The following is a 21,235-nucleotide window of genomic DNA, read 5'->3' as shown; positions in this document are numbered from 1 at the left end:
CAAAAACACCCAATTGAAACGAAGTATTTGAATCTTACTTAAGAGAGTTACTGTAGCTATGCTGTAATTTGTAGGGAACTTGGTGTTCCTGAGTGAAGAATTTGTCTGTTTAGACTGCTTCTCCTGCTTAGTGGGTGCATTTTAGAATAGGGAGATAGGCTCCAGGATATAACTTTGTGGCGTCCGGGTTAGAGAAAGACAGATTTAATTGTAGGTTATATTCTATTTAGTTTAGAAGTCAGTCTTGGGTGCCAACAGAAAACCTCTCCTGCGCATAGTCACTGTCTTGACCCTTCTCAAGAGTTCACCTCATTTAGTCTTCCACACTAGCAGTCAAGTGCCTGATTGATCTGCCACTTCATTCTCCACTACTATGTACCATTTACAAATGCCTAAAATTGAATTGTCTGATTAGTAATATTAACGTCACTGTAGCAATTCACTGTATCAGTAATATAGGTAACAACAAACGTGACTGCTGAGCTTGGATGAAAAGTGGACAGTGGAAAAGTGATTACCCCAGTATATGCGTACAGCAAGTAGGCTTGAGAAGTTCTGTAAAGCCTGTGCACTCTGATAATCACACCACGTGCTTATAGTGGAAAAAATAGCCCAGGCAGCAGGAAATGAATGTTTCAAGACAGTTTCTCAGTATCTGAGAAGAACAGACAATGCTCTGCTGGATCACCAGTGATTTATCTAAATATAGGAGAGCCTGGCTGACTCGGACAGTTGCCTTGTAACAGTTTAGTGAGCACTGAAAGTCTTGGGACTGTTGAAGACATGACAGAGAACTGGATAATTAAGATTTTATGCTGCTTTGCAGCTCTGAGTGTGGTGATTCATGGTAAGCCCATGTCTTTCTCAATATCCCAGGTGTATCTAAGATGTATATTGAATTCTCATGTACTTTTTGTGTTCCTTTGAGTTTAAACAGAGCACAAAAGACTTGTGATTTTCAAACTGGATTTAAAATGTTACTGTCAAGTATTTTGTTATTTTATGTTGGATTCTCATTAACAAAACATTTTTGACTTAGTATATTTTAAGTATTTGAGGTGCATGAAACATCTCAGTAAATCAATATGTATATCAAAGCTCAGTGTCCCATAAAATTTACTGTTTCTTCACAATGACATTTTAGAGGAATGGTCACAAACCAGAGGGGACCATTTGACCCATCTAGCCCATTTGGTAGTGAGAAGTTAATTGATCTGAGGAACTCATCCTGAACCAGAGGGTATCAGCTTTACAATATGCCTGGGCAACTTGTTCTACACTCCCCTCAACCCTTTGTGTAAAGTCCACTGTTTTGACTTTTTCTGTGACTTTGATGATTTTGAAAACTTGTATGACTTCCCCTCATAGTTTCCTCTGTTGAAGACAGTTATTTCAGAAAGTCAGTGTAGGATATTCCTTAAAGTCCCTTAATACAATTGTTTGCTCTTTACTGGACTGATTCCAGAGCACCATCATCATTATTGTAACCTGGTAACCAAAATATTAACATTCTAAAACTCTAGAATATTCAAAATATAGCAAATTCTAAATGAGGCCTGTCTAGTGCATTGTACAATTGTAACACGGTATCCCTTAATTTGAATTACATACTATTGACCATATAGCCTAACAGTTTGTTTGCCTTTTATTGCTTCCCCATATTGTCTGGGAAATGGAAATGATGTGTCAACATAAACCCTGAAGTGTCTTTTTGTTTTTCATAAGTAGCCTCTTTTAGCTCAAAGCTTCCCACTTTGTATTTATTGTTTTTGTGTTGTACTTGCAAAACTCATTGAAAAACTTGCATTTTTCTACATAAAAAATAATCTGTCAGGTGTTTGACCAGTCTTGACTTTTAGCTAAATGTTTTGGATTTTCATTTGCAGCTTATACAGTGCTTGCTATTCGACTTAATCAGGTATCATCTGATAAAATGACTAGTTGAATAACTATACCAGAATCTATAACAGAGATATAAATTAGGGAAACAGCAGAGGTCCTAGTAAATATCTGTGTGGTACTCCACTAATTACATCACCTTCATCCCTCATCTACACCCTCTGTTTTTATGTATTAACCATTTTAAAACCAAATGCATACATTTCCCTTCCTGTTGTGAGTTTTAAATGTACTTCCAAATAGTTTTCACTGGTGTCCCCTAGTTCATGTTTCACTGTTGATTCTGAAGATGTCCACTTGGTCAGCTTTGACTAATATTGATTTCCCTTGTAGGCGATGCTGCTAATGTCACTGAAGAAAAGCTACAGTCAACACCCATAACATCAACTAAACCATTGGGAGTAATGGGTAATCTTTCATTCCATTCACATGCTTTTATTTGCAGTATCAGTCATATACAGTAAAATGTAATGAATTTTCCCCTCAAAAGAAAAAATTGTTATGTTTATGAATTTATTTTAATGTGAAAATAGAATATGTTATAAGGTAATTCATGACAACAGAAACTAAATCAAGTAATTTCAGATTTAAAAAATAGGGACTGTTTTAATGAGAAAGAAAACAGTCACATTACATTTACACTGACAATTTGCATTTACATTGCCAACCAAACATATTGGGATAGCAATTTGTATTTGTGATTATTACATCAATATAAGCAATATAAATGAGTACAATATTTATTTTATTATTGGCAATTCCAGGCATACTTGTGACCATATCACAACAAAATCAAACTTGCTGTTCAACACAGTGACCATAACAACTAGAACACTTTCACTTTAAATACATTTCAGAATGTAAAAGTCATTGCAGATATTTTGACTTCTTATCTGATCTTGACATGTTTTGCCTTCAGTTTTCTCTTCAGCCTGTAATATACTACTCAATCAAATTTAAATCTGGAGATGGATCTGGACAGTATAATATTTTCTAATATATTTTCCTAATGAATATAAGTGAGCTATGCATTACATTACCTCCTCCATTACCTCCATTACCTCCTCCAAACTCCTCCAGTGTTTTTTTGGAGCATCTGCAGTTCCTTTTTTTCTCCACACCCTAACTGTAATGTGAGCCAGTCCAGGCTCCCATGAAGCGTAGTTCAGGATGTAAGTAAGAAAGTGGAGAAGGACATCAGGGGAAGGTTCAACAGGATAAGATGGGTAGACAGACAGGGGGGTGTGACGACAGTGATCCGGTGCTTGAGGGGTGTGGTAAGTGCAAACAAATCCAGACAGTCCAAAGGGGGAATCCGGGGCGCAGTCCAAAGTCCAAAACCGGGGGATCCATCCAAGACGATACAAACAAGGTTAAAATCCGGAACAGGATCCAGAACAGGGACAGGGAATAAAACCAAGGTAACGAGGCCAGGCGCTCCGAGCCCCAAATGGTCAGGACACAGTGATGAACCTACGCCGTCGGGTCTCTCCTGGACCCGCTGGTAGGCGGGCTTCCGGACGACCGTCTTCCAATGAAGAGCGGGGAATAGCGAGAGCACCAGGCTTAAATAAGGAGGCAGAACAGGGGGCAGGTGCACGTAATCAACTGAAATACGAAAGGGCAGGAGCGCCCTTAAGAGGAGGGATAATGATCATGACACTAACTTCTCCATCGCTTTTGTAGAGGTCTGTCTTGGTCTCATATGTCCATGAAACATATTCATCTTAGTGTTTCCAACCAATCAGTACTATCATAAGAGGTTTAAATCATGTGATGTGTGCATTATAGTTCTACTGTCTCAGTTTTCTATGAACTGTGGTTTTAATAATAATAACATTTATTTATAAAGTGCCTTTCCAAACCCAAGGACGCTGTATATTGTGAATAAAGAAAAAGACAAAAAAAGTACAATTAAAAGTAAACAAAAAACAAACAAGAGCATACAGGTTTTTATAGATGTAGGCAATCAGACATAGACCTTGGTAAAAATGTCAATTTTCAGTTTGGATTTGAAGAGAGTTAAAGAAGTTGTCTTTTGTAGAGTCTGAGGAAGGTCATTCCATAACACTGGAGCAGTGAGAGAAAAGGCACGGTCACCAAAAGTCTGTAATTTAGTCCTGAATACAGTGAGTAGAGGACCAGCCTCAACTGAATGGGGCCTACGGGAGGGAGTGTATACATGGAGAAGGTCGGAGATGTATGATGGAGCCAGATTGTTTAGAGCCTTGAAAATCAGTAACAAGATCTTATATTGAATACTGTATGTGACTTTATAGACCCACTCCTAGTGTAGGAGTCATATGTTGCCAGGGTCCAGTGTGAGTTAGTATTCTAGCTGCAGTTTTGAACATATTGCAACTTGTTGAGAAGAGAGGTTTGGATCCCATAGAGCAGTGGTTCTCAAACCTTTTGGACCAAGTACCACCCCTGATCAAAGCATCCAAGTACCATCTACAAGTCATCTTCTCATATGAACTAAAGAAAATCTCAATGACCAACATGAGCACGCTCACACACTCACACACACATATAATAAAAATAGTACTGAGCACTAATTTAATTAATATCGTACCACCTTGTAGCCATTTTCTGACACTTGCTAACACTAGCAGTGCTGTCTGTGTCAGGTTCAGTGCAAGAGCTAGTGTCCATGGCCAATAGGGTTACCATACATCTGGATTTTCCTGGCCATGTCCTCTATTTTGATCCTTATATCTCCGTCTGGGGGGAATTTTCAAATATGCAGAAACGTCCGGGATTTCAACCCCATTATTTTCACCATGAAGAATAATTAACAAAAGTTATAAAGATAGTTAAAAAGAGAGAATTTCTTAACTTCTCTAGTTCACTTCACAACCTATGTTATCAGTCAGTTTTCGTCCTGTACGTGTATGATTATGTCATGAGAGAGCGAATTTGTGCATCAATATCAGTGTCTTTACTCAGTCTCTGCAGTGCAGAAGCATTCCCTCGAAAGGCTCCCTATTTTGTTTCTCATTTTCCTACTCTCAAACACAATGTAAGTGTAAATTCACAGCAGAACTAAAAATAACATTTCCATGTTGTCAAAGTGGCAGAGAAGACTGGGAAGCTGAATGTTTGGTGTGTAAGCCTTGTACTTTTGTCTCCGTGACAGATAAAGGTGTACTTGACTTGCAAGCTCATGTTGACTCAGAAAAACACATAAAGGCAATTCGAGGAGAGAGTTTGTCAACTAAATTAACAGATTATTTTGTAAAATCTGGCAGCAAAACAGAGGATACTGCTATTGCAGCAGAGGGGACTTATGCATTTCACACAGTTAAACATCATCACAGTTACTTTACCAATGAACATAAAACATGGGATATTTTGAAAACCCTCTTCATCCCATCCCTCTTCCCAGATAAGCCATTAGGAAAGTTTCTCAGGGTGTTCTCTTTTTCTGATGTTCAAATATGGTAACCCTAGTGGCCGATGTATAATCCTCCTCGTTCTCAATGGGTGTGCATGATCTATCGGAGCTGGCGTCAGTACTCTTGGCATCTATTCCTTTCAGCCATGACATAATACTTGATTTTTGCGAGGTATTCATTTTCGATCACTTGTTCTGTTGGCGAATGTGGCTCTAAGCTGCGTCTCTGAAAGCTCGAGAGGAGTATGAACGCTCAAGTATTAGGGCGTGCTGTATCAACGTAGCTAAGTACGTAGACTGCGTATTTGACACATAAACCAATTTTATTAAAACAGAAAATATGAAAACCCGTCTCAAGCTTTCTGAAACCAATTAAGTAAACTACAGTTAAAAAATGTACATAATTTTTAATTATTCAATTTTTAATTCCCAATTTTTCAGTGCACACGACAAATTTCCAGGGTCATTTGGTGTACCACCAGGGGGCGCTCCACGTACGACAGTTCGAGAACACCTGCCTAGAGTAGAGTTGATTTTGATACCTTCATTCCACATTCTGGAGTTTTTGGTGATTTCAGGGACAGGTGTTTTAAGTTTTTCCCTTACAGCTATGACAATTTTCCTGTTATCAATTGCAAAAGCTGCAGGATATTCCAAATTTTTCATTTTTTGTATTTTCACTTTGACTTTGGACATGAAACACTGAAGTCAAAGAATAAACAGATTTATAGAAAGGTTAACAACCCAACAATGAACACCGGTCCATCAAGAGACATCTATCAGCCAATTGTCCCAATATATGCGCTCTTTCAAAATAACAGTTCAATGCAGTTAATTTATTTAATCAGCCCAAGTGGATAGAAGTGAATTGATTTAAAACTAGAAGAGTACAGTATTCATTGTGTAGGTTCCAGTTTAACATTCACTCTTTCAATACTTTTGGAGAGCACTGTACTTTATGTTAAGCTTTATGTTAGTGCTGCACTAAGTGAAATATCAGTAATGTAATGGTGCAGATAAAGTCCAGAATATTAATATTATGAGTGCATGAGATGCACAGTAATTGCAAACTGTACAACAAAAGTACAACAAGGAGAGATCATTTCCCTGCTCATTGATAAGAATTTTACAGTTTTACATAATGTGGCTTTTTTGTTTTTACATATTACTGTATATGCAAATTCCACTACAAAAATATATTAACTCCTCTGACAAAACTACTCCAGCACAACCTACAGCCTTGCCTCCCAGCATGCCTTGCAGCAATTGGACAGCTGAGATTGGGCCAGTGAGCTCTGGTGATGTCCAGGTCCCATTGCACCCAAACAGAGTGACCTTCTTGTTCAAAGAAAGGTTGGTCTCCTGATTCCCACAATAAATCAATGCATGAAAAAGTGCTAAGACCACTCATCATGATGCTAATTACAGTGGCCAAACAGAGATGCCAGTAAGCTTTAACACCTTTCTGACACTCCAGGGATCCCGTGGAAATACACAGAAATTGTAAATAGGAAGAAAGAAGCAGGAAAATCCATCCAAGAAATTCATTGTTCAAACATCTGATGGTTCTTCAGTACCTGCAGTACACGTACATCACAAGTCAGTTGATCACCTGACTAAGAGAAGCCCTTTATGATGATTTTTAATGTGAGTTACCAAGCTGGCTAGTATGAATAAAAGCAAGACAGCAGTGTAATAATGAAGAATGGTCTAAAAGACTGCAGATCGAGTCTCACTTTGTACAGAAAACTTGGAGAAAGATGAATCTGTAATACAAAAAAGAGAAAAGACATGGACAAGACACACCTAATTGCTTAATAAAAAGACAAGGAGATTAAAGCAGTGCAACATTAAGGAGCAGAAGTTACAGAAGTGTTTTGTAACAATTATAATAATATTAAAAAATATTATTTGTTCTGTGTAAATATATTACAAATGTCATCCCAAGAATAAAATGAAATCTAAAAACAACCATCATATGTCTTGAAAGTAGCTATTTATCAGGCAGCCTTCACTCTCTTACTTTTAATACTGTGACCATTGCCAATAACTATTATATTTTCTCATATTGATAATTTGTCAACTTTTCGTTGATGTCAGTAATATGATAATTACTGAAAATTAAATAATTATAATTGAATACTACAAAACACTTGTTGCCTTTTAGTCAAAACACTGAGACAAATACATTTTTTCGTCTTCCTAATTTAGTGTTTTAAGCACAAATTTGTTTTTACTAAGGAAGGACAGTGAACACCAGTCCATCCCGGGCACACACAGACACATGCAACACACCAGGTCCAATATTCCCAAAAGCCAATTAATCTACTGTACTAGTACTGTATGTCTTTCGACTGTGGGAGGAGACCAGCGCACCAGGAGGAAAACATTCAAAATCCACAAAGTTGGCACCCCAGTTCACTCTTCCTAGTGCCCCAGTGCTGAGAGGCAGCAAAGCTAACCACTGTGCCACCATGGTAGCTGAAGTCATGTGTTATTAATTCCATTTTATTTACACAGAACACAGAAGTGAGATTGTTGAACTGGACAGGAGTGTTGATCTGATGTGCACAAACCAGACCTGGAACAACATGATGTTTGTTGTCTGGAAGAAAAAGAAAGAAGGGAAAGAGGAGTGTAATATAGCAAAGAGTACCAGTGAGCCAGAAGTTAATTCCTGTAAGGATGGAAAAAGGATACAAAACAGACAGAATGGAACATATCTGCACATCCCTCATTTTCAGTACAAGGATGAAGGGATTTACTACTGTGAGGTAGTTTATAAGGGAGGCTTGCACGCTTCACAGATCAACGTGTCTGCTAGAGGTAAGAAAAATCTCTCTAATCGACGGATTTTAATAAAGTGTCTCCACAAATTGTAGGTTTTACTGTGACATTATGATGGAATGGAATACTTAGAAATGATTTGAAAGTTTTTGTTTTGTAAAAAATAACACTGTTCCTCACAGATCAGATTCCAGTTGTTTATGAACATACTTATCATCATTACAACCATCTCCATCACATTTCAGTATGCAAAGATAAATTATTCTGGAACTAAAACTCACGCATCCCACTGCAGTGCTTTCTGCACCTGCTTTGGAAAGCCTGAAATGTGACATTTAGCTGACATATTTAAATGCATTTCAAGGCGTAAGAAAGTTCTGTTCTTCTTGAAGGCAGTTCCACTGTGGTATGTACAGTAGTTATGTTGAACAGCCCTCAGAGTTCAACAGCTCAACGGGATTCTGGAAACTCCAGTGGTCAGTTAGAAAGACTGAACTTTTAAATGTTCATTTCACCTTACACAAGTGAATTGTAAGTATAATTTATTATGTTTTGAAAGCAGCTTTCCACAATAATGAAATGGACTGTATAAGATATTGTGAGAAAGCAGTTAGTCCAGATAAAATGGAGATTCCTATATGGACTTTCTGTGTTGCTCATTTGATGAGTCTGCAATCTGGAGGTCAGAAGGCAGATACTCTGTGCATGCTACTAGCCTGAGGGAGAAGAGCTGAGCAGGTACCTAAAGAACTAAGAGTTTTTGAGAACATTCAGTCAGTAGCTTATAGAGGAACGTAGGTTTTTTTTTGGTGTTTGTTTGGTTTGTGATGTCTTTTTTTGTTCCCTGCCCTGTAAACAGAATAGCTCTGGTTTTAACCTTACAGCTATTATAGCTATATGTGTGTCTATTGTCCTTGACCATGTGATCTAAACCCTATGTTAAAGATCCTGCTACAACAAGCCCAGTGGGCTGTCACAATATATTCATCTTTAGAACATATATTCAGAATATCCAGATGTGAACATTTTCTGGGGTAAGTTTTGAATTGACAGCTATCTTGCCTCTCTTCCTCAAGTTCCACCGAAGATAAATTTGGTGTATGACATCATCCAGAAGATGGCCACTTGTACAGCAGCGAACAGTAAACCAGCTGCCAACATTTCCTGGATTGGAGTGTCGAACTGGACCCAGAAAACCACCAAGAATTCAGATCACACGTACACTGTGGAGAGCTCGGCCAGCATCCCTGACAACACATCCCTGCAGAATGTGTCCTGTTTAGTTGAGCACCCAGTTTGGAAGAAGGGTGTACATAAGACCCTCGGACTACTTCTTGAAAGTATGTCACATGCTACTAAAAACTTTACAGTGAAGAGAATTGCTTAGTCTGTCATTAGTTTGTATATTGCAAGTTTAGAAGCAAACAAGAAGTTGATGAAAAGGAGTGAGATGACTTTTAATAGCACAAGTGTCACAGGGCTCAAATTACAAAGTACAGTAAAGTCACAAGTCTTTCAGTTTACCACTTTAATTTAATTTCTCAGTGTTTGAGTTTAATATGGGTTAGATTTATTATTAGTCTGTGTTTCTTATTCTGTACATTAGACACTGGAAAGTGCATTTGTGAGATTACGGAGTAATTCTTTCTCAAGGAAATTGTCAAAGGGATTAAGAAAGTGAAAATGTACAGGAAACAAATCCTAACCCTTCTATCAGTGTCACTTGTTCTGTGAGTCATTTTGACTCTATTATTTTTGGTGCTGAGAGACAAATCTGCAAAGAAACTAAAATGAGTTATAGCCAAAACCTTTCCAGGTTCTGAAATGTATTACCTTTTTCCACACAAGGAAAGAAAAATATCAACAATTAGTTACTTAATTCAACTTTGAAATATCCAAATAAATTGCATTTTTTTTTGGGGGGGGGCAGCACATATGTTGCCGTGTAGCGCTCGATACCTCCGTGCTAGCTGTGTGGAGTTGGTTCTCCCAGTGTTCACATGGGTTTCCTCCGGGTGCTCTGATTTCCTCCCACATTCTAAAGACAAACTGGTAGGTTAATTGACTTCTGGTGTGAGTGCATGTGTGTGCCCTGTGGTGGACTGGCAGCCCACCCATGGTGTATTCTGTCTTCCACCCATTGCTAGTCAGGTTAGAATCCAGCTTCGGCACAACCTTGTATTAAATAAAACATTTTTTTTTTAGAAAATGGCCAAATGTTTGTTGATGCAGCAATGACAAAGTACATTTTCTTTTAGATCTGGGTTTGTCTTTCTCATCTTTCCCTCTCACATGGACGATCATTTCTGTAAGCTTATCCAGCTTAGTAGTTCTTAGTCTTGCAGTGTCCTTCTTTGTGAGAAATCATCTGAGCAAAACCAGGTGTGTATCATTAGCCTTTTTTACACATTTAATTTATTATTTAAATTAGCATTCCTGTGAAACTGCTGCATGCTGCAAACTGTAAATGTAAAACCCATATCAGTTTGTGACGTAACAAACGTATTATCTTATTATTATTATACTGTTCTTGCAAGAGATCTATTTTCTTTTCATGGTTTGCAATTTCCCACAAAGGCAAAGCTGTCATTGGGTGACTCTGGCCCCATAACTGCAATTAATCCTCTTTAAGGAGGTCCATAGAATGTAAGATTTTGACCTGAAATGGGGTCTACATACTGTATACAGCAACAAAACAGAATGAAAGGGGGGAAACTGCTTGTTGTTTGCCAGAGATATATGGTTAAGTGCTTGCAAAAGGCTGTTTCTCCACTGTTCATTCTGTTTTGTCACTGTACTCCCTAAAGTGCTGCTGCTGTGATCATCTGCACATGTGTCAGTAAACCTTACCAACATGGATCTGAACTGCGTGACACTGGAATTTAATTTGTTCAACACTTTGTAATAACAAGTAAAGAAAACTGCCTTTAGTTTTTCCTAATTTGCAATATGTTATGTGCTACCATTTGCTAGTACAGTAATCATAATGCAATTAAATATTTTGTGTTCCATAGAAATTGCTGCAAATCCAGCATTCCTGTGTCAACTCTAAAAAAAAAACAGGTAAGTGAAGTGTGAGATAATTTTACATGAAGTGGTTTCATTGTCGTATAATGTCATTTCCTTCCCTCATGTTACTCTAAGAAGTGGATGTAATGGGAATGTTTTAAATAACATCATTAGTTTGTTGCAACTGTTGTGTTATTGCTCAGGAAAGATAAAACAACAGTCAAATTAAAGAAACATCCATCAGTGCTATTACCATTGTTCTATATTTCCCACAGTCAACATGAACAATTCTTGCAGTTTAAGAAATTACAATGAATCGGTGAATGAATCAATCTAATCAACACTTCTGATCAAGTTCATCAAGCCAGCTGTCCTCTCTATCTAAAGGACATAGGCTTCAAGTGAATCATTGATAAATTATGTCACCTCGAGGAAGTGAGACTTGACTATTTACAAAAACCTGATCAAGATGTTTCTTGCTTTTTGAGAATGGTGCTTAGCTTGACTACCTCATAGCTCCAGGGTTTGATCTCTGTGTTAGACACATGTCTCTGTGGGTTTGCATGTTCTCCCATGTTCTCTTGGGCTGTGGCCAGGCACACTGGTTTTCTTTTACCTCACCAAGACCTGCAGCTTAAGGCTGCCTGGCTACTTTAATTTGTGCCATTCTTGGAGGAGGTTGTTCCCAGTACAAGTACAGACTCTGGGTGTATGGGACTGTGGGTCTCTGGGACTATGGAGAGTTAAAACCCTACAAGCTCGATGAACTGAATGGTTTTCTCTCATTTCTAACATTTCCATTACAGACTGGAGTTAAACACCTAAGAGGTATTAATTAATATGGGCATCGTTTTGGATTTATTGCATGAAGTTTAGCCAGTCATCTATCCACCTTTTACTACATACAGTATCTTTTGTACATATGTGTACAAGATTATGCATAACAGAGTCCTATAATTTCCATGTTCCTTGCATGTGACCAGGTTTCAGATAGTTAATGGAGGAATGGTGACCATTATATCACCTGTTAGTAGAGCAATGCCTTGCTTAGTAGTCTGAGTGCAGGATTCATGTTACCACCTGTTGTCTCTCAGCTGCTTGCTCTGCATGAGCAATTTGCAAGAACATTTGTGAGTACACTGATACCAAAGAGCTTTACTCCGATCATAAATTCTCCCTCAAAATCTAAACCTATGCAAACCCTGCCTATTGGCTTCAACGCAAGTAGCGTGCTAAAGTCATGAGCCCTCAAGGTAAATGCGTACATTTTTTGGACACATTACACCTCCAATTAATGCTTTGCCTCATGCTTATTTCACAGGATCTGCAGAATGATGAAACATGTACTGTGTATATATAACGGACCAATGCAATCTTCAGGACATAAACTGAAGTGTGGCTTGATGGATCAAATGGGAATAAAGTGACAGATTTCAGGCCACACGTGACAAAGACAGATTCACGCTCGCCATGGACGCTCAAGTGTTCATCACTTACACCTGTGTAATGTCATTGGTGGCCCTGTCCTGTCAACTTGGGTTCGAGGCCTGAGCCAAACCAAGGAAACAGCAATCCAGTTCTTGCTCTTGTGTACTCCTGCACGAGTCAGAGTCTGGCATATAAACTCAGTAAATCACTGTTTTATTAAGCAGCTGTCCTACGAGGAAGAATGAATTAAACAATTATGTTTAGCTCTTGTTTTCACTTATTTTCTACACTTCCTTCAGCCCAGAAATAGTGTAAATGCACACACCAAAGAATACTGCATGACTTCATTTGTACCCTGTGTCCTTTTTTCCTCAAAAAACTATTTCACAAATAACAGCTAAACAGCTTCTCAGAACTATATCTCTCAAGACTGTCAACTTCAGGCTCAAGTCCTTTCATCGCCCCTGCAAGAGACTGAAACAACCTGCTGTCACGAACAGTTCTTTCCGGGCCCTATGCGGACGACACGATCCAGAATAGTGAAGACACAAGGGGAAAAATGGTCATGCAGGAAAAGGGTCTGGAGACGGGGGGCGTGTCCATGCAGTGCAGGTGTCCAGGGGAAGTGAATCCAGGCGAACAATCCATGTAGGAAATCCAAATGGGAAATCAGAAACAAGGGCTGAAGTCCATAGCCAGGCGATCCATCCTGGTGGTGGGGGAGTGAGGTCCGCGTCTGGCTTTTAAGGGGGAACGGGAATAGGGAACAGGTGCAGACAATGGGAGGGAACGAGGAAGGGCTGGAGCTCCCTTAAGAGGAGGGGTTAGCGATCGTGACACCTGCAGAGTGAGCTGGAGCTGCCGACCTTCGTATCTGAGGCTGTTATCAATTATGTGGTTAGAACTTTCCTGCCTGAAACTTGCACTTCATAGCACGACCACATACTGTTAGATTCCACCCTGTTATGCTGTTTGCTTTTAAATAAAGCACTTTTCTTTCACTTTTGTGTCTCCTGTACATCTGCTATATAACCATAGGAGCTTCTTTGACAGGTTGTCATTGTTAATGTAAAGCTGTTGTCAGCTGATTTGTCTAGTCAAAAGGTTTACTTTCCAAAGCCAGTGAGATCTTTGGTAAAGTAAAATTATTTAAAAATATTATTGATGTTCTGTTTATACTGTATAGTAATTAGTAAAATCAGGGTACAAGTTAATTTGTTATTAACAATGAATACAGTACAGTATTTACCCTTAAGTACCACATAAAGAAATGCTCCTTGTTTGCAAAGCTGTCTAGTTACTAATATAACATTCACAGGCATTTCTAACCTCACTCATGTGAAGTTGTGGACATGCAGCAGTGTTTTATACTGCTGTAGATGAGCCTAATGGTCCTCTGGTATGTGCAAATATTCTGTTCTTAAACCCACATAATCTAGGACTGTCTCTGAACAGGAAGTTCTGAAGTTTCAAATCATAACCACTTCCTGTTTCCACTAATTAAGTTGTGAGGTGGTCTAATCAACTCCGAGAAACTTTGGCTGAACTGTGTAACTCCGATGTTGTGACCCTGCAGATTACTGTACAGAGGCAGAATACCTCATGTCACTATTTTCACAGATGGTCTTACAGAGAGAGGCCAGCAGAGTGTGGTACAGACCAGTAAAAATAGTGTTGTTTTTTTTAACTGACACAAACCTGCTCTCTGGATCTCTGCAGTGAATCCATTTCTTTTCACTATTTACAAAAGGAACACAAACCCACCCAGTACAGTGATGAAGAGCTCCGGTAACTCCTTTCTGAGCTTCACACTGTGACACCAATCCTTGTGAGCTGAGGGTTTGAGTCAAAGAACTCTGTAGTCATTAATTATTTATTTGGATGGAGCTTTTATCAGACGTGACTTGCATGTGCATAGTCTGGAACTGTACTGCAAGCAGCTGAGTGAAGTACATTGCTCAAGAGTACAACAGCAAAATTTCTCCTGGGATCTGTACCCAAAACTTTCCAGTTATTAGTCCATTGCATGGAGTATTCATTCAGCTATCTAATAGGTATGAATTATAAACATATTTGCATCTTTCAACGATGTCTTAATGATTAAATATGGAAGTCATGGTAATCTGAAAAATTTAAAATCATTAACAGTTACTTGAATGCCTTCCCACGTTCCCACGGAAGTGATCAGCAGTACTCACTCTTGGTTACAGTAAAGTACACAAGTACCCACAAATCAGCACGCGACAGGAACAGTAGATACTGGACCTGCAGTTCTGTTCTACCAGATGCTAACAATTACAATAGGATTTGCCCATTTAGTTTAAACCCCCAAAAAAGCATCCACACTGGATAAAAAAAGCAAATTAACAACCTAGTCTCCACTAACAAGAAAAATAAATGCCATGGAGGACTCATGCCACACAGTCACATCTTTCTCATATCCTTGTCATTTCCCCCCCAGAAAAAATGCAACAAGCCATCCTTAAATCAAGAACACAGAAACACCCCTCCAGGATTCTCTTCCACACTGTCATCCACTGTGATAGTCTCCTGGGGACTTCCTCAACTCACTCCAGCATCCAGTCTGGAAAAAAAAAAAGTTTGGTGTTAGATTAGAGTCTAGGGCCCAGTTCCTGGTATAACCCATAAAAGCAAGAGAAGTAATATTAAACTGTCTGTAGCAAGGGCAGCAGGAACTGAATTTTCTTCAGTGTGGTGTGGCTATTAACATAATGACCCCTTCTATTGATTTGATTAGACTGAAAATGAAAATACAGATTTTGTAATGGAAATGAGGTTTATGTAATTAAAACAGAAATTATTCCTCAACTGTGTAAAAACTAACGACCAGTTTTTACATTAATTTATATGACAAAGAAGAGGTTTCTCAGGAATTTCTTGAAAAAAATTGTAGTCATGTAAACAAAATATATATCTTTTCTATATTTCTTTTCTTGTATTTTGTATTCTGCCGTTCAGCATACTATAAAGTCTTTTAATGGTTTTATGCTCTACTATATATAGTACCTTGTACATGTAATCTACAGTACCTACAGTAAATTACCTGGTTTTGTTTCAGTTAGTTGTAAAGATCTTGCTAATTCCAGGAGACATTTTCTTAACTATTGTGTTAATAAAATATCAACAGTGTATATTATGATTTTGTTCAAATAAGTCAGTAAATGTGTCACTAGGTGTCGCCATACAATAGTTTCCAGCAGAAGATGTACAGTAAATTCAGTTGGTTGCATAAGCAATGTAAAATTAAGAATACTTTCAAACATTAAGAATCAACCACATTGTCATACTGAACTGTGTATAGGTCCTACAATGCTTCAAAACATATTTGTATATGTAAACATTATAAAGCATTTTCTCATTATATAAACACATCTAACAGTATTTGTTCAGGTGTAGCTGCGTCAGCATGCGTAGGCTGCAAAGGAACAAGTAATAGGTTTATTCCAGTGCTAGCATACTTAGTTAAAAGTATTTGTGACTAGTGATGTTTAGTAAGACCTTAATCTTTGATTTGTTAAATCCCTAATGGGTGTGTTGAACCACAAAGGAAGAAAACCTATACAATATGCAATTATAGTTTAATTTTTTCATAAGGCTGCATTTCACATTTACACTTTTCTTAGAACTTGAGATCGCAATAAACAGAATGTTTATTTAGTCATGTAAAACTGACATTATGAGGCGTTCTCTGGGCCTCCCCTTGAATACAGGTACCTCAGATGAACAGGAAATGCAAACATTATGATTCATTTCCTTATCAAATCATGCACTAGTTGACCCTTCCTCCAACCGTATATTTTTGTTGTTGCTGTCGATGGTATTGTTAAGAAACTATTTTGGCACATAAATGAAAGCCAGCGATTATATTGAGACTGGCACTCAGTACTTCCTTGTGTCACAGGGTGAAAGAAATGAGTCTCTGTTAGAGTGACGGATTGGTATTTCCTTGTTCTTAAGATTCGCATTGATCAAAGTGCCTTGTGTAGACACTTGTTAATTACCACACAGTTCAGGGGGGACATGTGGGATTGCAAAACAGGTCTGATTGGGACTCGGACTATGAAGGAGGCTCTGAAACGGGGTGCAACTACACAGTGCATCATTACACCTGGCCGTCTGTATACAGCCAGTTGATTAATGAGCCCTGAGCAGTTAGCTCTGCTCACACCTAGCAATTACAGAGGCTGCTAGGACCCTTCTTCCTTTGCCACAGGTTCTATGTCCCAGAACCACTAGCGCACCTTCATGCCAATGACAGATATTATTACTGTTTAAGTGCCCTTTTTATTTTCTAGTGACTACAACATTCATCACTACCCCAAAACCACTTCCACGACACAAAAAGTATCTCAAAAGGGAAACTTGATTCCAGAGGGTCACCAGTTAATAAAAAAAAGGCACTTGAAAGTCTTTATTACTCCATGCAGCACAATTATATCTATATATAAAAAAACATTCATGCTCAGTAGTCTCTGAAGGTGAGAGGAAGAATAACCAGTCCAATTTCCCTAGTCTGTGCAGTGGCCAGTGTTACACCACGGAAAACCAGGGAGTGAGGTGGACTCTGTCCGTCTTGTGTAGAGGAGCTCCTTGGAGGAAGAGAGCACTGCTCTGTTAAAGTCCAGGCTTCTTATGTCCCCTCCTGTCTGCCCATTCCCCTCAGTGAGGTTTTGCCACTGTCTCAGTCAGGGGCAGGTGTGTGCATCTTATTACAGGGGAAGCTTGGAGAAATGCAGATGCAGATTGTCTTTTGTTTACCCTCCTGCCCCCCACTGCCCTAGGTGTGGTTCAAACTGGTTCAGCACCAGTTTCAACACTTCCATGTTTAGCTGTGGTAATTGAGCTAACATTATGCTCCTCCATTTTGGTCAACTACCTCCTGCCCCACCATCTGCCTTTGATGACTTTGATTAGGGCAAGGAGACAAACACACAGGGAAAGGACAAACAACAATACTGACAAAATCACTGGCCCTTATGTGAAAAAAGAAGTCCAAGCTCAAACTGGTCTGCTACAGTATGTATTCTGACAGAAGAAATATGTCTGGACTCTTCTCTGAAGAAGACCAGGTGTAAGTTCTCATCACATCTGAGAGAAGAAAGACTAATCCAGGCGAGAAAAACGTTTGGGTAATTACTGGTGGCTGCTGTGGCTGGCTGTTCAGCAGTCTTTTTGCCCTAGGGGGAAAAGCCGTTTTGAAATCTGCTGGTCTTTGTAGGCTTCGGTGTCGTTTTCCAGACGGTAGTAGGGAAAACAGATTGTGGTATGGGTGACTGAGGTCCTTGAGTACATTCCTGCCTTTCTTGTGGCATCTAACAGAGTAGATATCCTCCGCCACAAAACGTACAAAGAACCCTATGCAGGTCATGTCTGATGCCCGGAGCAAACAAATTCAATAGGGCAAGACGAAGTCGGAGTCAAGTAAGCAGGCACTGTCGATAGCCAAAGAAGCACAATTGAGTTTAGACAAACCCAAAAGGGCAAGACGAAGTCGGGGTCTGGTAGGTGGGTAGTATTGATATCCAGGCTAGAAAAAAAAGGTTTTTGCTTTGATCTCAAACAAGAGATGAGGCTCACGAAAACAGTTGACTATGTAATACCAGGCAGTGAAGTGATAGAATGATAAGTTTGTGCACTGTCGTTTTCAGGAATTGGATCGGTCTGGTGTCTGATTAGCTGTGGTCGTGGGAATGCGCCGGCATTTGTGAGAATTAGAAAGGTTAGGTGTCTGATTATGTGACAGTGTGACATCCTCGAAGTCTGGTAGCACACAGCCGGTGATGATTTCACCACCTGCAGTACTTTGCGATCCCTGGCGGAGCAGCGCCCATACCGGGCAGTATGCAGCAAATCAGGATACTCTCAACAGTGCACCTGTAGAAGTTAAGATAAGATCACTATATTAGCCCTATACAATTTTTTGCATTAGGAATTTGTCTTTTCACATACCCCAGCTTGCTCTCCATGAGACACACAGACAGGGAGAGAAGCTTGGGATTAGAGTGCAGGGTCAGCCATTGTACAGTGCCCCTGGAGAAGCTGGGGGTAAGGGCCTTACTCAGGAGTCCAACGGAGTAGGATTCCTGTGCCAGCTGTGGGATTTGAACTGGCAACCTTCCAGCCACAGGTGCAGATCCTTATCCACTGAGGCTTGGATATGTGACGGCATGCCAAACTTCTTTAGCCTGTGAGAAAGAATAGGCACTGCCTTGCTCTTTTGAGTCTTTCTTTGTTAAGAATAGACGTGTGAAATTAAATTGTATATTATCCCTGTGAAGTAAAAATGGTTACAGAATTACTAGACACTGAAATGTTTACCACTGTGTTCATTTTCATTATCAAGGGTGACAGTCTGTTTGTAAACTATCTCTATCAAGTTCTGATGTTGTGTGAAAGAGTAATGAGACTCAATGTGAGCTATACAATGAAATGTTGCATTTATATATTAGAAAATGTTCCATATATTGATATCTGGATATATACTGGATATATCATTTTCAAAAGGTGTTTCATTCAGGTTGTACTGTATAGCAACTTAAAGAGGTTATTTTTGGAAATCAGTGAGGCTGCTCTTATGTGTCCCTTTAAACAAAAGTAATTTATTTTGAGAGAACAATTCTTTGCAGTACACTGTTCTCTATTTGTAAGACCTTTATCTTCTCTCTGTACAAAAGAAAAACAGTTCCTCTTGTACTTCCTTTCTCTGGAGCGATTTCATTACACTTTCAGAAAGTTGTGATGTAATTCATTCAAAATAAGGAATAACGTGCTGGCATACAACCCAACCAATTCATGTTGGCTGCTCTAACACTATTTCTGCAGTCCAAAAACTTTCTATCTCTCATAATAAACTATAATAATAATAAACTTTATTTTATATAGCGCCTTTAAAGGTGGCTTCTCAAAGCGCTTTACAGGATGACAACAACAATAAATAAGTGGATGGTGGTACTAAGAAAAGCAGAGGGGTGAAGAATGGAACCAGTTAAGTAAGGCTTTTCTGAAGAAGAGGGTTTTGAGTTTTGAGGGTTTAGAGAAGGTGACTCTCTGATATCCTTGGGGAGAGAGTTCCAGAGCTTGGGGGCATAACAGGAGAAGGCCCTGTCACCCATACAATGTAGACGGGCTTGGGGAACAGTAAGGAGATCAGAATTAGAAGAGTGAAAGTTGTGAGGTGGGGAGTAGGGCAATAATAGTTCAGACAGGAACTGAGGTGCCAAGCCATGCAGAGCCTTATAGGTGAGCATGAGGATTTTAAAGTCTACACGGAATTTGACCGGAAGCCAGTGCAAGGACTCCAGGATAGGAGTAAAGTGAACACTTGCACTAGACCTGGTCAGGATTCTGGCTGCTGCATTTTGGACATACTGCAGTTTGTTCAGAGTAGATTTAGATACCCCAGCGAGTACAGCATTACAGTAGTCAATTCGAAAGAACACAAATGTGTTAATCAGCTTTTCAGCCACAGTTAGTTATAGCATAGGGCATAGTCTAGCGATGTTTCTGAGGTGAAAAAAAGATGTTTTGACAGTACGCAGCACATGTGGGTCGAATGTTAAGCCAGAATCGAATATAACCCCAAGGTTTTTCAATTTTGATTGAAGCTCAAGTACAGAACCATCTACAGATAGGGTTACAGGACTGGATTTGAACCATTTGAGAGCAGTGTCAGAAACTCAAAACATAGTCTCAAGACGAGAAAGTAAGATGTTATGGTCAAAAGCAGCACTGAGATCAAGAAGGATGAGTATAGAAAGAGAACCAGAATCAGATGCTATTAGATCGTTAGTGACTTTGACCAGGGCAGTTTCTGTGCTGTGAAGTTGACGGAAGCCAGACTGGAGGGATTCATAAAGGTTGTTTGTCATGAGGTGGTTATGTAACTGAAGTGTGACAGCACGTTCTAGAATTTTAGCAAGAAATGGTAAGTTGGAGATGGGGCGAAAATCGTTAAGATTGTCAAGAGCCGTGTTAGGCTTTTTTGGCACGGGGGTAATACTGTAGCAGCAGTTTTGAGAACCACTGGTACAATGCCAGTGCTCATGGATTCATGTATAATATTGAGGACAATGGGACAGAGAGAAGAGAAACAGGACTGAACAAATGTGGTGGGTTTCATGTGTGTAACTAGTTTATTGAGGGATGCTGAGTCAAAAAGAGAGAAGCTGGAGAGAAGGGAACCAGAGAAGTTGGATGAGGAGGGAGGAGGTATGGAAATGGTATGCGTAGTGGAGAGAATGTGATGCTGGATGTTGTCAGTCTTAGAACTAAAGAAATCTAAGAATGTGTTGTAAAGTTGGGATGAGGCAGGTAATGTGGTGGGTCAGTTTGGCTTGAGTAGTCTGTTGATGGTGGAGAAAAGGTGTCTGGGGTTGTTTTGGTGATTTTCAATGATGTGAGAAGTAGGTGGATCTAGCAGACTCTATAGTAACCTTATATTCAGATAAGTAATCTCTCCAAGCCTGATAATGTACATTTAGGCCAGAAAGACGCCACCTACACTCATGTTTGTGAGTGGCTGCCTTCATGGATCGCAGATAGTTGTTGTACCAGGGGGCAGGGCGAATGAAGGAGATGGTTCTCTCATCTTCCAGTCCTTCATTTTTATCAGCACCTGAGACTTCCCAGCAGAGTACATACAAAACGAAAATATGATTCTTCCTGAAATATCTGCTGCACCTGAACTTTGTTCCA

The 21,235-nt window shown here is 39.4% G+C and overlaps 1 protein-coding gene across 1 annotated transcript; it reads left to right on the top strand.

Annotated features, from left to right (window-relative positions):
• Positions 1-665: 665 nt before the first annotated feature.
• On the top strand, positions 666-10,948 carry LOC148836133 (cell surface glycoprotein CD200 receptor 1-B-like). The gene is made up of 4 exons (XM_088914658.1): positions 666-847; positions 2,233-2,307; positions 7,817-8,122; positions 9,160-10,948. The coding sequence occupies exons 1-4, from the start codon at positions 784-786 to the stop codon at positions 9,468-9,470; spliced, it is 756 nt and encodes a 251-aa protein (XP_088770784.1). The 5' UTR covers positions 666-783; the 3' UTR covers positions 9,471-10,948.
• Positions 10,949-21,235: the final 10,287 nt, after the last annotated feature.

Source organism: Atractosteus spatula, chromosome 4 (assembly GCF_055471065.1).
Source record: "Atractosteus spatula isolate fAtrSpa1 chromosome 4, fAtrSpa1.hap1, whole genome shotgun sequence".
NCBI classification, from domain to species: domain Eukaryota; kingdom Metazoa; phylum Chordata; class Actinopteri; order Semionotiformes; family Lepisosteidae; genus Atractosteus; species Atractosteus spatula.
This window is presented reverse-complemented; position numbering and strand designations above follow the sequence as displayed.

Bases quoted from the DNA above. Each gene is read 5' to 3' on its own strand.
- LOC148836133 (XM_088914658.1), top strand. From the start codon at position 784: ATGACAGAGAACTGGATAATTAAGATTTTATGCTGCTTTGCAGCTCTG. The intron at 2,308-7,816 runs GTAATCTTTCAT...TTATTTACACAG, and splicing joins TAAACCATTGGGAGTAATGG to AACACAGAAGTGAGATTGTT. The intron at 8,123-9,159 runs GTAAGAAAAATC...CTCTTCCTCAAG, and splicing joins GATCAACGTGTCTGCTAGAG to TTCCACCGAAGATAAATTTG.